Source organism: Coregonus clupeaformis, chromosome 24 (genome assembly GCF_020615455.1).
Source record: "Coregonus clupeaformis isolate EN_2021a chromosome 24, ASM2061545v1, whole genome shotgun sequence".
NCBI classification, from domain to species: Eukaryota; Metazoa; Chordata; class Actinopteri; order Salmoniformes; family Salmonidae; genus Coregonus; species Coregonus clupeaformis.
Window position 1 is genome coordinate 36999106 of NC_059215.1, and position 22963 is coordinate 37022068.

Genomic DNA, 22963 nt, shown 5'->3' on the forward strand with positions numbered 1-22963 from the left:
GGAAGGTGTTCTTAATGTTTTGTACACTAAGTATATTCACATATGTCAAACACATATACAGGTAACTGCTCAAATAAAGGAAAACCTTCAGTAAATGAGGGATACAAAGTATATTGAAAGCAGTTTCTTCCACACAAGTGTGGTTCCAGAGTTAATTACATGTAAGCAATTAACATCCCATCATGCTTAGGGTCATGTATAAAAATGCCATGTTACCCATTATTTTGGCTACCATGGCTAGAAGAAGAGTTCTCAGTAACTTTGAATGTGGGGTCTCAAAGGAGCATAAGGTGTGTGTGTGTGCGTGCGTGTGTATTTGTGTCTCAGTCACCAGATCTCAACCCAATTGAACACTTATGGGAGATTCTAGAGCGGCGCCTGAGACAGCGTTTTCCACCACCATCAACAAAACACCAAATGATGGAATTTATCGTGGAAGAATGGTGTTGCTTCCACCCAATAGAGTTCCAGACACTATGCCATGGCACATTGAAGCTGTTCTGGCTGCTCGTGGTGACCCAACGCCCTACTAAGACATTTTATGTTGGTGTTTCCTTTATTTTGGCAGTTACCTGTATATGTACTGTATACATATCTCAAGCACAATGTAAAACCACATTCTCTCTGATGACCTGTGAATTAAAAGGGACTATGTCCCCTTTGATTCCAATGAAACCCTTAGGCCCTGTCTACAAACAACCCATTGCCCCTAGGATTGGAGAGCTAAGCAATATGGCAAAATTCCATGTAGCCTAACGGAGAGCAAAGTGGAGCTATTATATTGCTTATAACTATGCCAGTCTTTCCGATCTATATGAATTGCATAACGGCCCAGAGGGTAGCAGGTACCCAAGGAGCATGCGCACACACGCATGCACACACACACACACACACACACACTTTTTTCTTACCCTCTACCCGTGGGAAGCACTGGGATGTTACAAACTGACACATTCCGACAGCAGTGAGCTTAGAGACTCCATTAAAAAGTACCAAGCAGTAAACCAATGGATATCAGAGTTTTCTATTTAGAGTTTGCTGGGGCTTGGCTGGCAAATGGTTGAGCCTAAATAATAGATAGGACTGTTTTCAGACAAGCCTGATCCTGTTAGTTGTGTGGAGAAACACAGCGTTGGAACTGCAGACTTTATGCAGTCGTGCTTTTGTACAATGTCGATGGCTATCTTTGTATCGATGGGAAGGGGACAGTAATTTCAGTTTGAAAGAAGAGCTAGTGAAATGTGTTTGAATGTTTCCTCTTCTCCTTGAGTTGATCACTGATCAGTATATGGTTGGATAAGTGACAGTGAAGTTCAAAGTCCTATTGCTTATACAATTCCAACCTTGTTGGATGGATGGAAGGAAGATTTTGAAATGATTCACAGTGCCAATGAGTTATTATGGGTGATTAAACAAGCCAATTCGTATGGAGAAAGAGCAGTTCATGCACTGGTGGAAAAATTGTGTTTTAAATCAAATCAAATCACATTTTATTTGTCACATACACGTGTTTAGCAGATGTTATTGCGGGTGTAGCGAAATGCTTGTGCTTCTAGCTCCGACAGTGCAGTAATATCTAACAAGTAATATCTAACAATTTCACAACATATACCCAATACACAGATGCAGTAAGGAATGAAATTAAGAATACAGTGGCTTGCGAAAGTATTCACCCCCCTTGGCATTTTTCCTATTTTGTTGCCTTACAACCTGGAATTAAAATAGATTATTTGGGGGTTTGTATCATTTGATTTACACAACATGCCTACCACTTTGAAGATGCAAAATATTTTTTATTGTGAAATAAACAAGAAATAAGACAAAAAAACTGAAAACTTGAGCATGCATAACTATTCACCCCCCCCAAAGTCAATACTTTGTAGAGCCACCTTTTGCAGCAATTACAGCTGCAAGTCTCTTGGGGTATGGCTCTATAAGCTTGGCACATCTAGCCACTGGGATTTTTACCCATTCTTCAAGGAAAAACTGCTCCAGCTCCTTCAAGTTGGATGGGTTCTAGTCTGGGCTTTGACTAGGCCATTCCAAGACATTTAAATGTTTCCCCTTAAACCACTCAAGTGTTGCTTTAGCAGTATGCTTAGGGTCATTGTCCTGCTGGAAGGTGAACCTCCGTCCCAGTCTCAAATCTCTGGAAGACTGAAACAGGTTTCCCTCAAGAATTTCCCTGTATTTAGCGCCATCCATCATTCCTTCAATTCTGACCAGTTTCCCAGTCCCTGCCGATGAAAAACATCCCCACAGCATGATGCTGCCACCACCATGCTTCACTGTGGGGATGGTGTTCTCGGGGTGATGAGAGGTGTTAGGTTTGAGCCAGACATAGCGTTTTCCTTGATGGCCAAAAAGCTCAATTTTAGTCTCATCTGACCAGAGTACCTTCTTCCATATGTTTGGGGAGTCTCCCAAATGGCTTTTGGCGAACACCAAACGTGTTTGCTCATTTTTTTTCTTTAAGCAATGGGTTTTTTCTGGACACTCTTCCGTAAAGCCCAGTTCTGTGGAGTGTACGGCGTAAAGTGGTCCTATGGACAGATACTCCAATCTCCGCTGTGGAGCTTTGCAGCTCCTTCAGGGTTATCTTTGGTCTCTTTGTTGCCTCTCTGATTAATGCTCTCCTTGCCTGGTCCGTGAGTTTTGGTGGGCGGCCCTCTCTTGGCAGGTTTGTTGTGGTGCCATATTCTTTCAATTTTTTATAATGGATTTAATGGTGCTCCATGGGATGTTCAAAGTTTTTGATATTTTTTTATAACCCAACCCTGATCTGTACTTCTCCACAACTTTGTCCCTGACCTGTTTGGAGAGCTCCTTGGTCTTCATGGTGCCGCTTGCTTGGTGGTGCACCTTGCTTAGGGGTGTTGCAGACTCTGGGGCCTTTCAGAACAGGTGTATATATACAGTGGGGAGAACAAGTATTTGATACACTGCCGATTTTGCAGGTTTTCCTACTTAAAAAGCACGTAGAGGTCTGTAATATTTATCATAGGTACACTTCAACTGTGAGAGACGGAATCTAAAACAAAAATCCAGAAAATCACATTGTATGATTTTTAAGTAATTAATTTGCATTTTATTGCATGACATAAGTATTTGATACATCAGAAAAGTAGAACTTAATATTTGGTACAGAAACCTTTGTTTGCAATTACAGAGATCATACGTTTACTGTAGGTCTTGACCAGGTTTGCACACACTGCAGCAGGGATTTTGGCCCACTCCTCCATACAGACCTTCTCCAGATCCTTCAGGTTTCGGGGCTGTCGCTGGGCAATATGGACCTTCAGCTCCCTACAAAGATTTTCTATTGGGTTCAGGTCTGGAGACTGGCTAGGCCACTCCAGGACCTTGAGATGCTTCTTACGGAGCCACTCCTTAGTTGCCCTGGCTGTGTGTTTCGGGTCGTTGTCATGCTGGAAGACCCAGCCACGACTCCATCTTCAATGCTCTTATTGAGGGAAGGAGGTTGTTGGCCAAGATCTCGCGATACATGGCCCCATCCATCCTCCCCTCAATACGGTGCAGTCGTCCTGTCCCCTTTGCAGAAAAGCATCCCCAAAAAATGATGTTTCCACCTCCATGCTTCACGGTTGGGATGGTGTTCTTGGGGTTGTACTCATCCTTCTTCTTCCTCCAAACACGGCGAGTGGAGTTTAGACCAAAAAGCTCTATTTTTGTCTCATCAGACCACATGACCTTCTCCCATTCCTCCTCTGGATCATCCAGATGGTCATTGGCAAACTTCAGACGGACCTGGACATGCGCTGGCTTGAGCAGGGGGACCTTGCGTGTGCTACAGAATTTTAATCCATGACGGCATAGTGTGTTACTAATGGTTTTCTTTGAGACTGTGGTCCCAGCTCTCTTCAGGTCATTGACCAGGTCCTGCCGTGTAGTTCTGGGCTGATCCCTCACCTTCCTCATGATCATTGATGCCCCACGAGGTGAGATCTTGCATGGAGCCTCAGACCGAGGATGATTGACCGTCATCTTGAACTTCTTCCATTTTCTAATAATTGCACCAACAGTTGTTGCTTTCTCTCCAAGCTGCTTGCCTATTGTCCTGTAGCCCATCCCAGCCTTGTGCAGGTCTACAATTTTATCCCTGATGTCCTTACACAGCTCTCTGGTCTTGGCCATTGTGGAGAGGTTGGAGTCTGTTTGATTGAGTGTGTGGACAGGTGTCTTTTATACAGGTAACGAGTTCAAACAGGTGCAGTTAATACAGGTAATGAGTGGAGAACAGGAGGGCTTCTTAAAGAAAAACTAACAGGTCTGTGAGAGCCAGAATTCTTACTGGTTGGTAGGTGATCAAATACTTATGTCATGCAATAAAATGCAAATTAATTACTTAAAAATCATACAATGTGATTTTCTGGATTTTTGATTTAGATTCCATCTCTCACAGTTTAAGTGTACCTATGATAAAAAATTACAGACCTCTACATGCTTTGTAAGTAGGAAAACCTGCAAAATCGGCAGTGTATCAAATACTTGTTCTCCCCACTGTATATATATATATATACTTAGATCATGTGACAGATCATGTGACACTTAGATTGCACACAGGTGGACTTTATTTAACTAATTATGTGACATCTGAAGGTAATTGGTTGCACCAGATCTTATTTAGGGGCTTCATAGCAAAGGGGGCGAATACATATGCACGCACCACTTCTCCGTTAATTATTTTTTAGATTTTTTTTCATTTCACTTCACCAATTTCAACTATTTTGTGTATGTCCATTACATGAAATCCAAATAAAAATCAATTTAAATCACAGGTTGTAATGCAACAAAATAGGAAAAACAGCAAGGGGGATGAATACTTTTGCAAGGCACTGTATATACATATATGGACAAGCAATGACAGAGCGGCATGGACTAAGGCACAGCAGAATATTATAGAATACAGTATATACATATGAGATTAGTAATGCAAGTATTGTAAACATTATTAAAGTGACTAGTGTTCCATTTCTTAAAGTAGCCAGTGATTTCAATAGGCAGCACCCTCTGCTGTTTCCTGAAGTCCATGATCATCTCCTTTGTTTTGTTGACGTTGAGTGAGAGGTTATTTTCCTGGCACCACACTCCCAGAGCCCTCACCTCCTCCCTGTAGGCTGTCTTGTCATTGTTGGTAATCAAGCCTACTACTGTTGTGTCGTCTGCAAACTTGATGATTGAGTTGGAGGCGTGCTTGGCCATGCATTCATGGGTGAACAGGGAGTACAGGAGGGGGCTGAGCACACACCCTTGTGGGGCCCCAGTGTTGAGGATCAGCGAAGTGGAGATGTTGTTTCCTATCTTCACCACCTGGGGGTGGCCCGTCAGGAAGTCCAGGACCCAGTTGCAAAGGGCGAGGTTCAGACCCAGGGCCTCGAGCTTAATGATGAGCTTGAAGGGTACTATGGTGTTGAATGCTGAGCTATAGTCAATGAACAGCATTCTTACACAGGTATTCCTCTTGTCCAGATGGGATAGGGCAGTGTGCAGTGCGATGGCGATTGCATCGTCTGTGGATCTATTAGGGCGGTAAACAAATTGAAGTGGGTCTAGGGTGACAGGTAAGGTAGAGGTGATATGATCCTTGACTAGTCTCTCAAAACACTTCATGATGACAGAGGTGAGTGCTACGGGGCAATAGTCATTTAGTTCAGTTACCTTTGCTTTCTTGGGTACAGGAACAATGGTGGCCATCCTGAAGCATGTGGGGACAGCAGACTGGGATAGGGAGAGATTGAATATGTACGTAAACACACCAGCCAGCTGGTCTGTGCATGCTCTGAGGACGCGGCTAGAGATGCCGCCTGGACCAGCAGCCTTGCAGGGGTTAACATGCTTAAATGTCTTACTCACATTGGCCACGGAGCTGGAGAGCCCACAGTCCTTGGTAGTGGGCCGCCTTGGTGGCACTGTGTTATCCTTAAAGCGGCCGAAGAAGGTGTTTAGGTGGTCCGGAATCGAGACGTCGGTGTCGGCGACGTGGCTGGTTTTCCGTTTGTAGTCCGTGATTGTCTGTAGACCCTGCCACATACGTCTCGTGTCTGAGCCATTGAATTGCGACTCCACTTTGTCTCTATACTGATGTTTTGCCAGTTTAATTGCCTTGCAGAGTGAGTAGCTACAATGTTTGTATTCTGCCATATTCCCAGTCACCTTGCCATGGTTAAATGTGGTGGTTCGCGCTTTCAGATTTGCGCGAATGCTGCCATCTATCCACGGTTTCTGGTTAGGGTAGGTTTTAATAGTCACAGTGGGCACAACATCTCCTATACACTTCCTGATGAACTCAGTCACCGTTTCAGTGTATTCGTCTAAATTATTTTCGCAAGCTACCCGGAACATACAGTGGGGAAAAAAAGTATTTAGTCAGCCACCAATTGTGCAAGTTCTCCCACTTAAAAAGATGAGAGAGGCCTGTCATTTTCATCATAGGTACACGTCAACTATGACAGACAAATTGAGAAAAAGAAATCCAGAAAATCACATTGTAGGATTTTTAATGAATTTATTTGCAAATTATGGTGGAAAATAAGTATTTGGTCACCTACAAACAAGCAAGATTTCTGGCTCTCACAGACCTGTAACTTCTTCTTTAAGAGGCTCCACTCGTTACCTGTATTAATGGCACCTGTTTGAACTTGTTATCAGTATAAAAGACACCTGTCCACAACCTCAAACAGTCACACTCCAAACTCCACTATGGTCAAGACCAAAGAGCTGTCAAAGGACACCAGAAACAAAATTGTAGACCTGCACCAGGCTGGGAAGACTGAATCTGCAATAGGTAAGCAGCTTGGTTTGAAGAAATCAACTGTGGGAGCAATTATTAGGAAATGGAAGACATACAAGACCACTGATAATCTCCCTCGATCTGGGGCTCCACGCAAGATCTCACCCCGTGGGGTCAAAATGATCACAAGAACGGTGAGCAAAAATCCCAGAACCACACGGGGGGACCTAGTGAATGACCTGCAGAGAGCTGGGACCAAAGTAACAAAGCCTACCATCAGTAACACACTACTCCGCCAGGGACTCAAATCCTGCATTGCCAGACGTGTCCCCCTGCTTAAGCCAGTACATGTCCAGGCCCGTCTGAAGTTTGCTAGAGTGCATTTGGATGATCCAGAAGAGGTTTGGGAGAATGTCATATGGTCAGATGAAACCAAAATATAACTTTTTGGTAAAAACTCAACTCATCGTGTTTGGAGGACAAAGAATGCTGAGTTGCATCCAAAGAACACCATACCTACTGTGAAGCATGGGGGTGGAAACTTCATGCTTTGGGGCTGTTTTTCTGCAAAGGGACCAGGACGACTGATCCGTGTAAAGGAAAGAATGAATGGGGCCATGTATCGTGAGATTTTGAGTGAAAACCTCCTTCCATCAGCAAGGGCATTGAAGATGAAACGTGGCTGGGTCTTTTAGCATGACAATGATCCCAAACACACCTCCCGGGCAACGAAGGAGTGGCTTCGTAAGAAGCATTTCAAGGTCCTGGAGTGGCCTAGCCAGTCTCCAGATCTCAACCCCATAGAAAATCTTTGGAGGGAGTTGAAAGTCCGTGTTGCCCAGCGACAGCCCCAAAACATCACTGCTCTAGAGGAGATCTGCATGGAGGAATGGGCCAAAATACCAGCAACAGTGTGTGAAAACCTTGTGAAGACTTACAGAAAACGTTTGACCTGTGTCATTGCCAACAAGGGGTATATAACAAAGTATTGAGAAACTTTTGTTATTGACCAAATACTTATTTTCCACCATAATTTGCAAATAAATTCATAAAAAATCCTACAATGTGATTTTCTGGAATTTCTTTTCTCATTTTGTCTGTCATAGTTGACATGTACCTATGATGAAAATTACAGGCCTCTCTCATCTTTTTAAGTGGGAGAACTTGCACAATTGGTGGCTGACTAAATACTTTTTTTCCCCACTGTATCCCAGTCCGCGTGATCAAAACAATCTTGAAGCGTGGATTACGATTGGTCAGACCAGCGTTGAATAGTCCTTAGCACGGGTACTTCCTGTTTGAGTTTCTGCCTATAGGAAGGGAGGAGCAAAATGGAGTCGTGGTCAGATTTGCCGAAAGGAGGGTGGGGGGGGCCTTATAACCATCCCGGAAGTTCGAATAGCAATGGTCGAGAATTTTAGCAGCCTGAGTACAACAGTCGATATGTTTATAGAACTTCGGCAGTCTAGTCCTCAAATTTGCTTTGTTAAAATCCCTGGCTACAATAAATGCAGCCTCAGGATATGTGGTTTCCAGTTTGTATAAAGTCCAGAGAAGTTCTTTGAGGGCCGTCGTGGTATCGGCTTGAGGGAGATATACACGGCCGTGACTATAACCGAAGAAAATTATCTTGGGAGATAATACGGTCAGCATTTGATTGTGAGGTATTCTAGGTCGGGTGAACAAAAGGACTCGAGTTCCTGTATGTTACTACAATTACACCATGAGTCATTAATCATGAAACACACACCTTCTGCTTCCCGGAGAGATATTTATTTCTGTCTGCGCGATGAACTGAGAACCCATCTGACTTTGTTATCCAAAGACTGAACATTAGCGAGTAGTGTACTTGGAAGCGGTGGGTGGTGTGCGCACCTCGAACCAGCAGGCCGCTCTGAGTGCCTCTCCTCCGCCGGCGATGTTTTGGGTCAGCCGCTGGAATCAGTTCAGTTGCCCTGGGGAGAGCAAACAAAGGATCTGCTTCGGGTAAGTCGTATTCCTGGTCGTAATGCAGGTGAGTTACCGCCGCTCTGATATCCAATAGTTTTTCCCGGCTGTATGTAATGATACAAAACACTTTCTGAGCTAATAATGTAAAAAAAATTATACATAAAAAAACAAAATACCGCAAAGTTTCCTAAGAGCTAGTGGCGAGGCCGCCATCTTCGTCGGCGCAAGTTACAAACTTTAAGAAACTTTACAGAGCAGGCATGAACATGGTTTATGTCTAAGGCACAATGTGATTGACACACACACACATTTGTTTTACTATCCTTGTGGGGACCAAACAATTGATTCCCATTCAAAATACTATTTTCCCTAACCCCTAACCCTAAACCTAACCCTAAACCTAACCCTAACTTTTAACCCTAACCCTAACCCCTAACCTTAGCCCCAATTCTAACCCTAAACTGAACTCCTAAGCCTAAAATAGCCTTTTTGCTTGTGGGGACAGGCAAAATTAATTTTCCTTGTTTTACTATTCCTGTGAGGACTTCTGGTCCACAAGGATAGTAAAACCAAACACACACACACACACATACACACCGTATGTGCCCCCAGACCGCAACTTACGATGCAACATCCCATTAAACACTTTAATAAGATTGTAATCATTGGCCCCTCATAAGAGATGGACTTGCAGTCCTACAAAATATGTTCTTTGCCCCTTGTCTGTAGGTTATCCTCCTCTAGCCCCTTAGTATGCATGGAGCCAGTGAGGGTGTGTTTTACATTTTATATACACACACATACCCCGGAACAAGCAAGCTTTCAGTATTCTTTCTAGTGGTTCAGACAATCAAAAGCTTTTAGTGCAAAAGCGACCTGAATAATTTACTTGTGGGATTATTTTGCTGGGGTTTGCAGAACAGAAAAGCTTCCTCTGATAGGCACAAAAAGCACTTCCTGTCTGACATGTGATGGTGAGGGGCGGAGGGGAAAAGGTGGGGGTGTAGTGCTGGCCGTTGCTCACTGGCTGGCACACCACTGTAACTGCTGTAACTGTCCTGGACAATTAGTTTAGCAGCTTGACACATCTGCGCTTCTTCCTCTTGTCTCTTTTGGGGCGGTGACAAGAGATCTTCATTTTTGTTAGTTCGGGCCGCCATCAGTCGTCTGAATGACTAGCGCTAGCGTGGTGCAAAACCCCTACATGAGTCGGCCCCCTACCCGGAACAGGGTAAGTGTTAGCTTCACATGAGCTAATGTTGGGAAGAATGGATGGAGAGATAGATGGAGAAGGAATGGAGGGATGGAGGAAGGAAGGAAAGGGGTGGATGCTGCATGGAGATGCTGCCCCTGGCCTGGACTGTGTGTGGGACCCTGTGTCCTGCCAAGAGCACGCTGGGTAGGGAGAGCAGGGTGGTGGAGGGGAGAATGGATGGATGGATTTATTTCCCATTCCTGGGACACTGACTCCAGCATTACTGCTGCAAATCCTCAGTCAGCCAGTAAGGCAGACTCGCTGCTGCTGTTCTATATCTTAGTCATGAAGAAGGAGAGGGAGAGGAGGCTGTTGAAAAATTTAGTAGATTATTTCCCGTTGCTCAGTAGGGGCTTGTGTTGGCTACTGGTCGGGAACATGGAGGCTGACTGTCATGGAGGGAGAAACACAAAGATGCTCTAGATTTGTTTGAGAAGGACATCGTACGGCATATGTGCTTGTGTATTACCGTACTGTAGGTCCTCCGTTAAGATTTGGTGTGGTTGGTGAGTGTAGTGTTTTCTCTAGTTGGACTGAATTCAGTGTATACGTGCTATGTACTGTATCAGAGGAGGTGTGAACAGTCCTGATGGCAGCATATTTGATCTGGGGCCTGTTCAGAAGGGTGCAACGTTACAAAACTTTCAGATAGATACAGTGTCTAGTGAAAGTTTTCACATTTTGCTGCACTAAAACTAAATCTAAAAAGGGATTCGATTCAATTAAACCTGCTCCATATTCTCAAAGTGAAAGAAAAAATATAAAAATGTTTCTTAATAAAAATATATATATATGTCTTGATTGCGTATGTCTTCACACCCCAGAGTTAGTACTTAGTGGAAGCACCTTTGGCAGCAATTATAGCTGTGAATAATTTTTAATACCGTAAAACTTTCATTAAACGCTGAGTCTCAAATAGCCGCCTGCCCCTTTTAATAGCTGGGCAACGGCACACATTTCAGCAAATAAACCCATTTCAAATAAACGCCGGGTCTAAATGAATTGTTTACGAGGTTACCATTAATTGTTTTACAAGGTTTAATGTTTAATTTGTTACATTAAATAATTCTGTAATGATTTGAAAAAATGATGGCAATCATCCGTTTTTATTGCCAGTAAGAAACTTCTAGCCATTGGCTGCTAACAGCTGAGAACTGCTAGCTAACTTGCAAGCACAAAAACAGTCAAAAGACCCCCAGAAATCGATTAAAATGCTGGAAGTGAATGCTGGAATGAAACAATTAACTATGAAAATATGCAATAATCTGTGAGCATTAAGGAAATTGACACCTGGCTCAAATAGAAGCCTGTCTCTAATAAGCGTCTGTTGTGTTCAGTGATTTAAGTAAATAAACGCACATGCTATTAATTGAAGTTTTTCGGTAAGTGGCTATTCTCCTTTAGAAACATTTAAAGAGAGGCAGAGCCATGAGATTTCAATTTACATAATATGTACATACACTTTTCAATTTACATGACATCCTTGCCTTACCTTTTGTTGTGGCTGGCAACGTGACATTCTTGCTCTGCAGCTCCAAATTTACCATAAATATCAGTATCACAGTAGCCACTGAATAGCCAGTAAGCTTGCAAATTATTCAACAATGCAAGCAACTTTTCTTCTAAAACATATTAGCTACACTCTTGAATAATTCAACCAAACCATACTACACTCTTGAATAATGCAACAATTCACAAGCATGTACAGACAATTAAAGGGTTAATTTTCTCATTCATACACACATTAAATGTAGCTTGCAAGATAATAACACTGCTAGCTAGCTATGCTAGCCAGTAATGTTAGCATATGAAACATTAACATTTACCCCTCTCATACGAATATAAAAGTACTGTTTCAGCGTATTAAAGTTACCTAATTTGATCAATATTATGGATGTCATTATATGAGGTAAAAGCTAAATTGCGAGTGAAAACGTTGATAATTCGCAGGTGAGTTGATCAGCTTTTGCTGCATTCTTCTTGCCTGGACGATGACTCAGAGCAGCATGAGCTTCGCTTTCTTAAAGACAGTTTCAGAATGTAGCAGGTGAAAACGAAATAAAACTAAACTAAAATATAATTAAAATGTCTATACATTTCAGCTGTTTCAAAAACATTGCTCTGCTATTAGTATTTTTACAGTATGAATGTTGGGCTCAACAAGACAATTCTGTTTACTCTGGCCTGCTTAGAGGGGGGCAACTGTTTGGCATTACAGTAATGTCTCTCGAGAATCTCTCTAAACCGTCTGTAATTTTTAAGTATTGTGGTGGCAGCATCATATTATGGATATGCTTGTCATTATCAGAGACTGCGGGAGTTTGTCAGGATAAAAAGAAATATGAAATGAGCAAAGCCCAGGTGAAAGGTTAGAGGAAGACCTGCCTCAGTCTTCTGAATACCTAACCCTGAGATATCGTTTCTTTTCAGCTGGACAATTACACAAATGTGTATGCCAAAGACACACCAGAATGGCTTTCCAAGAGGTGTAATTGCTGCCAAAAGGTGCTTCCACCAGATATTAACTCTGGGGTGTAAAGTCATACACAATCAAGACAACTTCATTTTCAGATTTTTGATTAATACAGCTTTTTTTATATAGTGTTTCTTTCACTTTGAAAATGTGGTGCAGGTTTTGTAGATAAGTAGGGAAAAAATCTAATTATATCCCTTTTAGATTTCAGCCGGCAAAATGTGAAAACTGTGTAAGGGGTGTTATTTCACTAGACACTATTCTGTAGAATGGATATGATTGTCTGTTGTGAAGAATAGGGAATTAAGTCAGTTATATCTATAACATTTATATTTGCAACATTCTGAAGTTTTATGTCATCGAATACACCCCTGTATTCAGTAGCATTATACAATACTTCAGTTATGTTCATTTGTTCACTTTAACTGATAATGGAAACATTTGCCTGAGTAGAGTTCTTGAATCATATAAGTTGATTGTATTCAGAGGATGATATACCGTTTAAAGGCGCACTCCTTAAAATCTGTTTCTCCTGACCAAAAAACAATAAGAGTGAATGGGGCAATGTTATTAAGTAAAACAATCCATGACCAGATCAACTCAAATTTACTCAATGATTTGAAGTTACCTCGAAGTGATTTATCTGCAAACGTGAAACATTCCCTACCATTGTTTTATGGTAAGCAGTGGCAAACGATAGCTGAAGTAGGCAATGGGTATTTAAACGAATGAGAAAGACGGATGACTAAATATAAAATGAATGTGAATCTAAAAATAGTGAGCTTGTCTTTTAAAATAGCATTCCACAGGGCCTGAAGCTATGAAAGAGAGTAGTAATGTAAACACACACTTGAACATGAGGGCTACATGCAGGGTCTCTTTGTAAACATTTCACACAGCATTTCTTTACATTTCAATGGCCAAAAGCATTGCCCTGTGCATTTGCTGTTGACGTTTGTATGTTGACATGTGCCATTGCAATGTAGTTCTCCAAAGACGGACCATATCTGAAAGTTGATTTGATTAAAAGGCCAGCAGCCCTCTCTCTCTCTGTGTCTGTCTATTTTTTGACAATCCCACAATCCCAAATTAGTGGACAGCTTTAGATAATTGGGTGCTGGCTAGTTCTCAAGAGAGTTGTCACTCAACTTGCCTCTCCCTCCCTCCTGCCACGGCTGGAGGTGGCATAATGCTATGCCCTCCTCTTTCCCCCAACATTCTCATTGCATGCCACAGTACCCACAAACGTTTGCTCCTGCCACCAGAGAGTCTCTGACTGTGCCACACTCGAGTAACACCACACACGTTTCACCTCACTTACTGGACCACACCCACCCAGGAAGAGCCCCTATATCAGTTTTAAATGGCGCCATTGTGTTTGTGTCTCTTACACAATGGGGCGAGGGGAGTGGTGGCGGTGCTGGTGGAGGGGATTGCCTGCCAGCTCTGATTACAGGCTGTGATGCATGGGGTTGGGGGTGTTTTTGTCCTGTCACCCACTCAGAGCAGAGGAACAGGTGCTATTTAAAGCCACTGCTTTGTCCCACTCCCCTCTGCCTCGCCTCGGGGGCTAAGTGGCCACACACAGCACCACCACTGCACTCTCTGCATCCGTACAGTCTGTCTGTCCTGTCCGTCCGTTTGACGACACTGGTTCGGGTGGCAAACCTATACAGTCTCTGACCGGGGGTGGGCACTGGCAGTGCTGCCTGGGCATGTTTGGCACACACAAAAGCAGCCTGAGCGAGGTGCGGGGCGGGCACGGGCATGGGGGGGCCGGACGTCGCATGAGCCGCCAACAGAGTGTCCCTGACCACCAGATGCCCAAGCCGGGTGGCAATGGAGCCGGCAGCGGTGGTGGTGTCAGTAGCGGTGGGCAGGGGCCTCCTGTAGCCAGCATGAGGCGGAGCAGCAGCGTCAGCAGCGGCGGCGGTAACACCGGCAACTCCGGCACGGGTAAGATGCTGTCCCTGTCTTCGATGAGCGAGAGCGTGCGCAGTGGCCTGAGCTGCTTCCTGTCGGAGCAAGCCCTGGATAATGAGGAGCGGCAGCAGCGCAGCGACCAGCTGGCCGAGATGCAGCGGCTGAGGGAGGTGCGTGCCGCCGCCCAGCTCAAGAACCTGGAGGACTTTCTGAAGATGAATGCTGTGTCACTGCGGGAGTGTGTGTCCTACACCACCGGGATGAGGTACAGGTAAGGGCTAAGTGGAAATTGGGATGGGAGCCTGGCATGATCCACAGGTTAGCGATGAGGTAGGGATAAGGTACTGAACAGGTACGGGTTTGTATGGAAGGCTGTGGAGAAAGTAGAATGGTGCTGCAATCCAGGAGCTAACAATCTTTAGTAAACCAGCACCTAAGGAAATACAATCCATGTAGCTCTCCTAAACAGAGCTAAAGGCCTTGGTCAGGCATAATATTGAGGTTGAAGTTCTCAACGGTTTGGCAAGATAAGGGCTAAAGGTTAGCAATGAGATTGGGATGAGGTTAAGGTGAAAGGGAGGAGATTATCCTCAACCTCAAGCCAGGCCCAAGGTATGAGATCAGAATGGTAGATGGTTCTATTGTCCAAGCATTCTTGACATTATCCTGAAGAAGGCACAGTGATGACGAAACGTTGGTGTTTTACCCAATAGATTACTGGGAGTTAATTTAAATATATATATATATATAGAGAGAGAGAGAGAGAGAGAGAGAGAGAGAGAGAGAGAGAGAGAGAGAGAGAGAGAGAGAGAGAGAGAGAGAGAGAGACTCTCTATATTTATTTATATAGCTTACAGTGCATTATGGACGAAAACAGGTTCAAACTCATCTGAGACACTTAATATTTGTATACAACTGGGCTAAAATGTTCACCTTATTCTGATAAAGAGTACATTTACCTTGTTCTTGTTTCTTATTCCTCCTGCTAGCTGGCTCACTCCAGGCTGTCAGTTGAACTTCTCGTAATGTGCTGCGTGTGGGCCACAGTGTGGGAGCGTGGCATAGATGCACAATGAAGTCGGATCTGCAATGTGATTGGTCAATAATCAAACACATTTAGGGTGTGTTGTATGGTTTTCAGCTTTTTACACATTAATTGCAGGAACTGACACAAAATGTGTAAGAGTAGACATTACACATAAATTGTGTTGTTCAACAACACATTTTCTAAGAGTGTATACACTGGCAATGGTTACCATTCTCTGCATGACAGCGGACACCAGGGTTGGGGTCAATTCTGAATATTCTGAGTTTAATTAAATTCAAACAATGTACAGTTGAAGTTGGAAGTTTACATACACCTTAGCCAAATACATTTAAACTCAGTTTTTCACAATTCCTGATATTTAATCCTAGTAAAAATTCCCTGTTTTAGGTCAGTTAGGATCACCACTTTATTTTAAGAATGTGAAATGTCAGAATAATAGTAGAGAGAATGATTTATTTCAGCTTTTATTTCTTTCATCACATTCCCAGTGGGTCAGAAGTTTACATATACTCAATTAGAATTTGGTAGCATTGCCTTTAAATTGTTTAACTTGGGTCAAATATTTCGGGTAGCCTTCCACAAGCTTCCCACAATAAGTTTGGTGAATTTTGGCCCATTCCTCCTGACAGAGCTTGTGTAACTGAGTCAGGTTTGTAGGCCTCCTTGCTCGCACACTCTTTTTCAGTTCTGCCCACACATTTTCTCTAGGATTGAGGTCAGGGCTTTGTGATGGCCACTCCAATACCTTGACTTTGTTGTCCTTAAGCCATTTTGCCACAACTTTGGAAGTATGCTTGGGGTCATTGTCCATTTGGAAGACCCATTTGCGACCAAGCTTTAACTTCCTGACTGATGTCTTGAGATGTTGCTTCAATATATCCACGAAATTTTCCTTCCTCATGATGCCATCTATTTTGTGAAGTGCACCAGTCCCTCCTGCAGCAAAGCACCCCCACAGCATGATGCTGCCACCCACGTGCTTCACGGTTGGGATGGTGTTCTTCGGCTTGCAAGCAACACCCTTTTTCCTCCAAACATAACGATGGTCATTATGGCCAAACAGTTCTATTTTTATTTCATCAGACCAGAGGACATTTCTCCATAAAGTACAATCTTTGTCCCCATGTGCAGTTGCAAACCATAGTCTGGCTTTTTTTATGGCGGTTTTGGAGCAGTGGTTTCTTCCTTGCTGAGCGGCCTTTCAGGTTATGGTGATATAGGACTCGTTTTACTGTGGATATAGATACTTTGTACATGTTTCCTCCAGCATCTTCACAAGGTCCTTTGCTGTTGTTCTGGGATTGATTTGCACTTTTCACACCAAAGTACGTTCAACTCTAGGAGACAGAATGTGTCTCCTTCCTGAGCGGTATGACGGCTGCGTGGTCCCATGGTGTTTATACTTGCGTACTATTGTTTGTACAGATGAACGTGGTACCTTCAGGCGTTTGTAAATTGCTCCCAAGGATGAACCAGACTTGTGGAGGTCTACAATTATTTTTCGGAGGTCTTGGCTGATTTCTTTTGATTTTCACATGATGTCAAGCAAAGAGGCACTGAGTTTGAAGGTAAGCCTTGAAATACATCCACAGGTACACCTCCAATTGACTCAAATGATGTCAATTAGCCTATCAGAAGCTTCTAAAGCCATGACATAATTTTCTGGAATTTTCCAAGCTGTTTAAAGCCACAGTCAACTTAGTGTATGTAAACTTCTGACCCACTGGAATTGTGATACAGTGAATTATAAGTGAAATAATCTGTCTGTAAACAATTGTTGGAAAAATTACTTGTGTCATGCACAAAGTAGATGTCCTAACCGACTTGCCAAACTATAGTTTGTTAACAAGGAATTTGTGGAGTGGTTGAAAAACGAGTTTTAATGACTCCAACCTAAGTGTATGTAAACTTCCGACTTCAACTGTATTTGAATTGGCCAAAACGTATTAATGCAAGGAATACACCTACCATTTCAAGTATTAGTTTGATTACAACTCAAAGATGTCAAACAGTATGTGTCTTTGTCATGAGGTGTTACAGATGTCGGATCTTAATATGACCCATTTTGTCACAGGAGGAAAATAATCCTGCAGCAGGAGGATTTGAAAGGATATTTCATATTTAGAATCGCCGCCAGAGGGTAGCTGGGAGTGTTGTTTGTAGGCTATACAATAACTTAGACTGCAGGTCCACTGGGCGTCAGTTCAAGTAGCCTATGTAAGTTACGTGCAGGCTACAGCGCATCTCGTGTGAATACTTATGTGGATTATAATAAATTGACCATATTTGTAGGGGGGTAGATATATAGATATATAGATATATTTTTCGAAAATCCATGTTTTTAAATCAATAATTTTATCATATGTTCAAGGCAAGCATAAGGTAAAATAAATGAATGTTTATCTCAGTGCCTGTATGGTCCAGCTTTTACAGCTGCTGACAACGGCACACATATGCCACCATAGGCATTGGTTTGAAATCGGCCCATTATTGACCTTTTTTCCGTACACATGTGGGCAACCGCGGCATTCAAACGAGACTGCAATGAAAACGAATGGGACTGTGTTGGCATCAAAATCCGTGGTGTGAACTAAGTTTCGATTCATCGTTGATTGATATGGTAATGGACCAATATTATTGGAGAAAAGTTGAAAAAACTGACCCAGCTGACACTGTACGTTAAAGTGTGACATGTCACGACGTAACGTACGGCGCGCATTATTCAGTCATTCTGTTCCGTACAGCCTCTTTCCACCAGGTGTAGCACTTCTCTCACAGATTAAAAACAAGAAATGATCAATGGTGAGTGTAATGGTGAGTGTAAAGTTAATTACTTGTGAGTTCATCAATAGTTAATTCAATCAATTGTTTATTTTTTTGCGTAATCACTGCGAGCCATCCTTACTTTCAAAACCGTGACACCCACAGTTTAATTGTGAAGATAAATTTAGCGCCACCCTAAAAACCCTATTCAAATTCAACACAAACCTTAAATTAGGTATGTAATGAGACATTATATAAACTCTTTATAGTGTTTTATTTACATTTTAGAGGTGATAAGTTGGACAAGTCGGGTGAAAAAAGCCAGTTCCCCACATGACATATCTCCCCCTTTCACTATGACGCAGTAGCTTTCGCTTCCCCACCCGCCATTTTTAAAAAGACCCGGCGGAGCGCCATTGCTTTCTTCGATCATGCAGAGACGGGCAGCATGAAGGTCTCATCATTTACTTTGCTAGAAAGGGGAGAAATTGTGCTTTACAATGGTATTCATATTACAGTTGACCTGGAAGTATTACGTTTTTTGGGGTGCTAAAATAAGGTCAAATGTACGGAACAGCACGATGTACAAAAGTGCGTTACTTTTCTACTTACTCTCTGTGGGCTGTACTTGTACACTCACTCAAGTAATTCCTGAGGATTTTTTTATTCTTTGGTTCTCAGCCAGACGCAATCTGAGGTAAGTTGCACTTTAATTACCTTCTGCCTTTGTAATATTATATATTTCTGGAGTAAAATAAGTATTTCTAAAATATAATTCTGCTGTTGAAATTGTGTTTTGAGAACAAGTACAACACAAATGACTAGGTATCTAACTAGCTAGCTAGTTAGCTAACTTTGGCTAACCCAGAATCCGACAGAAAAAGTTTAATATGCGTTTTTTAGCTCCCCATATGATCTCTGTTTGTTGGCCAACTAGCCACCTTGTCATTGGCATAAAGAGTGAACAGATTAATTAGATGTGTGTGGCAATAGGTAACTAGCTATCACATTCGGTTGCCACTAAATAAACTGGCTAAGCTAGCTAGCTAGTTGCAGTGTCAACCATGTAGCTAGCTAACGTTAGCTAGATCAATGGGTCAGTCCACCGCAGCATCCTCTCACGCATTGCTCTCTTTCACTCTCTGTGTGTGTGTCTAAATGTCATTCTGTTTTTATGGGTCTATAAGCACCTCTGTCATACAGTCAGTGTATCATCTCAGTAAACATTTTGTGCCATATACTAGAAATCAAGTTTTTTGTGTGTGTCATTTTATTTACAGCTTGTAGCGGCACAACCGAAGGGGAGGAGAATGGGCCAGCCAAGAATAGAAAATACCCTTCAAAGTGGAAAGGAGAGGTTCGGAAGAGAAGGAGGATGATGTGTAAATCCGGTTTTGTCTAGAAGGGACCAAAATTTACTTTTCGTAGCCGGTAAGTATAATTAACGTTACAGGTTAGGAGGAGTAGGTTAAGGTTAGGAAAAGGATTAGGGTTAGCTAAAATGCAAAAATAAAATAAAAAATTTAATTCCATGGTGAAATGTGCCTGATTTCCATACCAGTAACATGATTGATATTGACATTTTGGTATTGATTGTTGTTTGACTTAGCTGTTCATTCTGAGTGAAAAATGTAACATCAAACTTGGTGTAAATCTTTTTAGTGTGCATTCACTGTCATATGTACTTGTGAAATGATATTGTGAGAAGATGGCGCCGAGGGGATGGCTGCCGTTTTATGGACTCTTAACCAACCGTGCTATTTTGTGTGTTTTTTCATATTGTTTGTAACTTGTTTTGTACATAATGTTGCTGTTACCGTCTCTTATGACCGAAAAGAGCTTCTGGACATCAGAACAGCGATTACTCACCTTGAACTGGACAAATAATTGTTCTTTAATGAGTCGGACGAGAGGGATTTGCTCCAGACATCTGACAGGGCCCTCATCCCCGTCATTCGCAGTAGAAAGAAAAGGAGATATCGCGGAAGGAGATCGGGGTGCTTGGTAAGGAGCCGGAGACGAGTGCTACACCTGGTGAAAAGAGGATGTACGGAACAGAATGACTGAATAATGCGCGCCGTACGTTACGTCGTGACATATCACACTTTAACGTACAGTGTCAGCAGGGTCAGTTTTTTCATTAAAAACTGTAATATCTTATGTTACACAGAGTCGTGGCTGAATGAAGACATGAATAACATACAGCTGGCGGGTTATACACTGTATCGGCAGGATAGAACAGCAGCCTCTGGTAAGACAAGGGGTGGCGGTCTATGTATATTTGTAAACAAAAGCTGGTGCACGATATCTAAGGAAGTCTCAAGGTTTTGCTTGAGTATCTCATGATAAGCTGTAGACCACACTATCTACCAAGAGAGTTTTCATCTATATTCTTCGTAGCTGTCTATTTACGACCACAAACCGATGCTGGCACTAAGACCGTACTCGATGAACTGTATACGGCCATAAGCGAACAGGAAAACGCTCATCCAGAGGCGGCACTCCTAGTGGCCGGGGACTTTAATGCAGGGAAACTTAAATCTGCTTTACCTCATTTCTACCAGCATGTTAAATGTGCAACCAGATGGAAAAAATCTCTAGACCACCTTTACTCCACACACAGAGATGTGTACAAAGCTCTCCCTCGCCCTCCATTTGGCAAATCTGACCATAATTCTATCCTCCTGATTCCTGCTTACAAGCAAAAACTAAAGCAGGAAGCACCAGTGACTCTGTCAATAAAAAAGTGGTCAGATGAAGCAGATGCTACGCTACAGGACTGTTTTGCTAGCACAGACTGGAATATGTTCCGGAATTCTTCCGATGGCATTGAGGAGTACACCACATCAGTAACTGGCTTCATCAATAAGTGCATTGATGACGTCGTCCCCACAGTGACTGTACGTACATACCCCACCCAGAAGCCATGGATTACAGGCAACATCCGCACTGAGCTAAAGGGTAGAGCTGCCACTTTCATGGAGCGGGACTCTAACCTGGAAGCTTATAAGAAATCCCGCTATGCCCTCCGACGAACCATCAAACAGGCAAAGCGTCAATACAGGACTAAGATCGAATCGTACTACACCGGCTCCCACGCTCGTCGGATGTGGCAGGGCTTGCAAACTATTACAGACTACAAAGGGAAGCATAGCCGCGAGCTGCCCAGTGACACGAGCCTACCAGACAAGCTAAATTACTTCTAAGCTCGCTTCGAGGCAAGTAACACTGAAACATGCTTGAGAGCATCAGTTGTTCTGTACGACTGTGTGATCACGCTCTTCGTAGCCGATGTGAGTAAGACCTTTAAACAGGTCAACATTCACAAGGCCGTAGGGCCAGACGGATTACCAGGACGTGTACTCCGAGCATGCGCTGACCAACTGGCAAGTGTCTTCACTGACATTTTCAACCTCTCCCTGTCTGAGTCTGTAGTACCAACATGTTTCAAGCAGACAACCATAGTCTCTGTGCCCAGGAACACTAAGGTAACCTGCCAAAATGACTACCGACCCGTAGCACTCACATCTGTAGCCATGAAGTGCTTTGAAAGGCTGGTCATAGCTCACATCAACACCATTATCTCAGAAACCCTAGACCCACTCCAATTTGCATACTGCCCCAACAGATCCACAGATGATGCAATCTCTTTTGCGCTCCACACTGCCCTTTCACACCTGGACAAAAGGAACACCTATGTGAGAATGCAATTCATTGACTACAGCTCAGCATTCAACACCATAGTGCCCTCAAAGCTCATCACTAAGCTAAGGACCCTGGGACTTAACACCTCCCTCTGCAACTGGATCCTGGACTTCCTGACGGGCCACCCCCAGGTGGTAAGGGTAGGTAACAACACATCCGCCACGCTGATCCTCAACATGGGGGCCCCTCAGGGGTGCGTGCTCAGTCCCCTCCTGTACTCCCTGTTCACTCATGACTGCATGGCCAGGCATGACTCCAACACCATCATTAAGTTTGCCGATGACACAACAGTGGTAGGCCTGATCAACGACAACGATGAGACAGCCTATAGGGAGGAGGTCAGAGACCTGGCCGTGTGGTGCCAGGACAACAACCTCTCCCTCAACGTGATCAAGACAAAGGAGATTATTGTGGACTACAGGGAAAAGAAGAGGACCGAGCACGCCCCATTCACATCACCAACAAACTAACATGGTCCAAGCACACCAAGACAGTCGTGAAGAGGGCATGACAAAAACTATTCCCCCTAAGGAGACTGAAAAGATTTGGCATGGGTCCTCACATCCTCAAAAGGTTCTACAGCTGCACCATCGAGAGCATCCTGACTGGTTGCATCACTGCTTGGTATGGCAACTGCTCGGCCTCCGACCGCAAGACACTACAGAGGGTAGTGCGTACGTCCCAGTACATCACTGGGGCCAAGCTTCCTGCCATCCAGGACCTCTATACCAGGCGGTGTCAGAGGAAGGCCCTCAAAATTGTCAAAGACTCCAGCCACCCTAGTCATAGACTGTTCTCTCTGCTACCGCACGGTGGTACTGGAGCGCCAAGTCTAGGTCCAAGAGGCTTCTAAACAGCTTCTACCCCCAAGCCATAAGACTCCTGAACATCTAATCAAATGGCTACCCAGACTATTTGCATTCCCCCCCTCTTTTACGCTGCTGTACATATTACCTCAATTACCTCGACTAGCCGGTGCCCCCGCACATTGACTCGGTACCGGTACCCCCTGTCTATAGACTCGCTATTGTTATTTTTACTGCTGCTCTTTAATTATTTGTTACTTTTTATTTCGTATTATTTTATATTGTATTT

The 22963-nt window shown here is 43.3% G+C and overlaps 1 protein-coding gene across 4 annotated transcripts in view; it reads left to right on the forward strand.

Annotated features, from left to right (window-relative positions):
• LOC121538214 (voltage-gated potassium channel subunit beta-2) overlaps window positions 1-22963 on the forward strand; it is a 109902-nt gene that overhangs the window by 25395 nt on the left and 61544 nt on the right. The window contains exons 1-2 of one of the 4 annotated variants that reach the window (XM_041846037.2): window positions 9782-9932; window positions 14250-14623. The exons of 1 other annotated variant lie outside the window; for it this stretch is intronic. In XM_041846037.2, the coding sequence (XP_041701971.2) occupies window positions 9873-9932; window positions 14250-14623 (434 nt within the window). In that variant the 5' untranslated portion in view covers window positions 9782-9872. Of the gene's footprint in view, window positions 1-9781; window positions 9933-13929; window positions 14624-22963 lie in introns of those variants that run through there. 2 more of the 4 variants (XM_041846035.2, XM_041846036.2) reach the window with 2 other exon arrangements.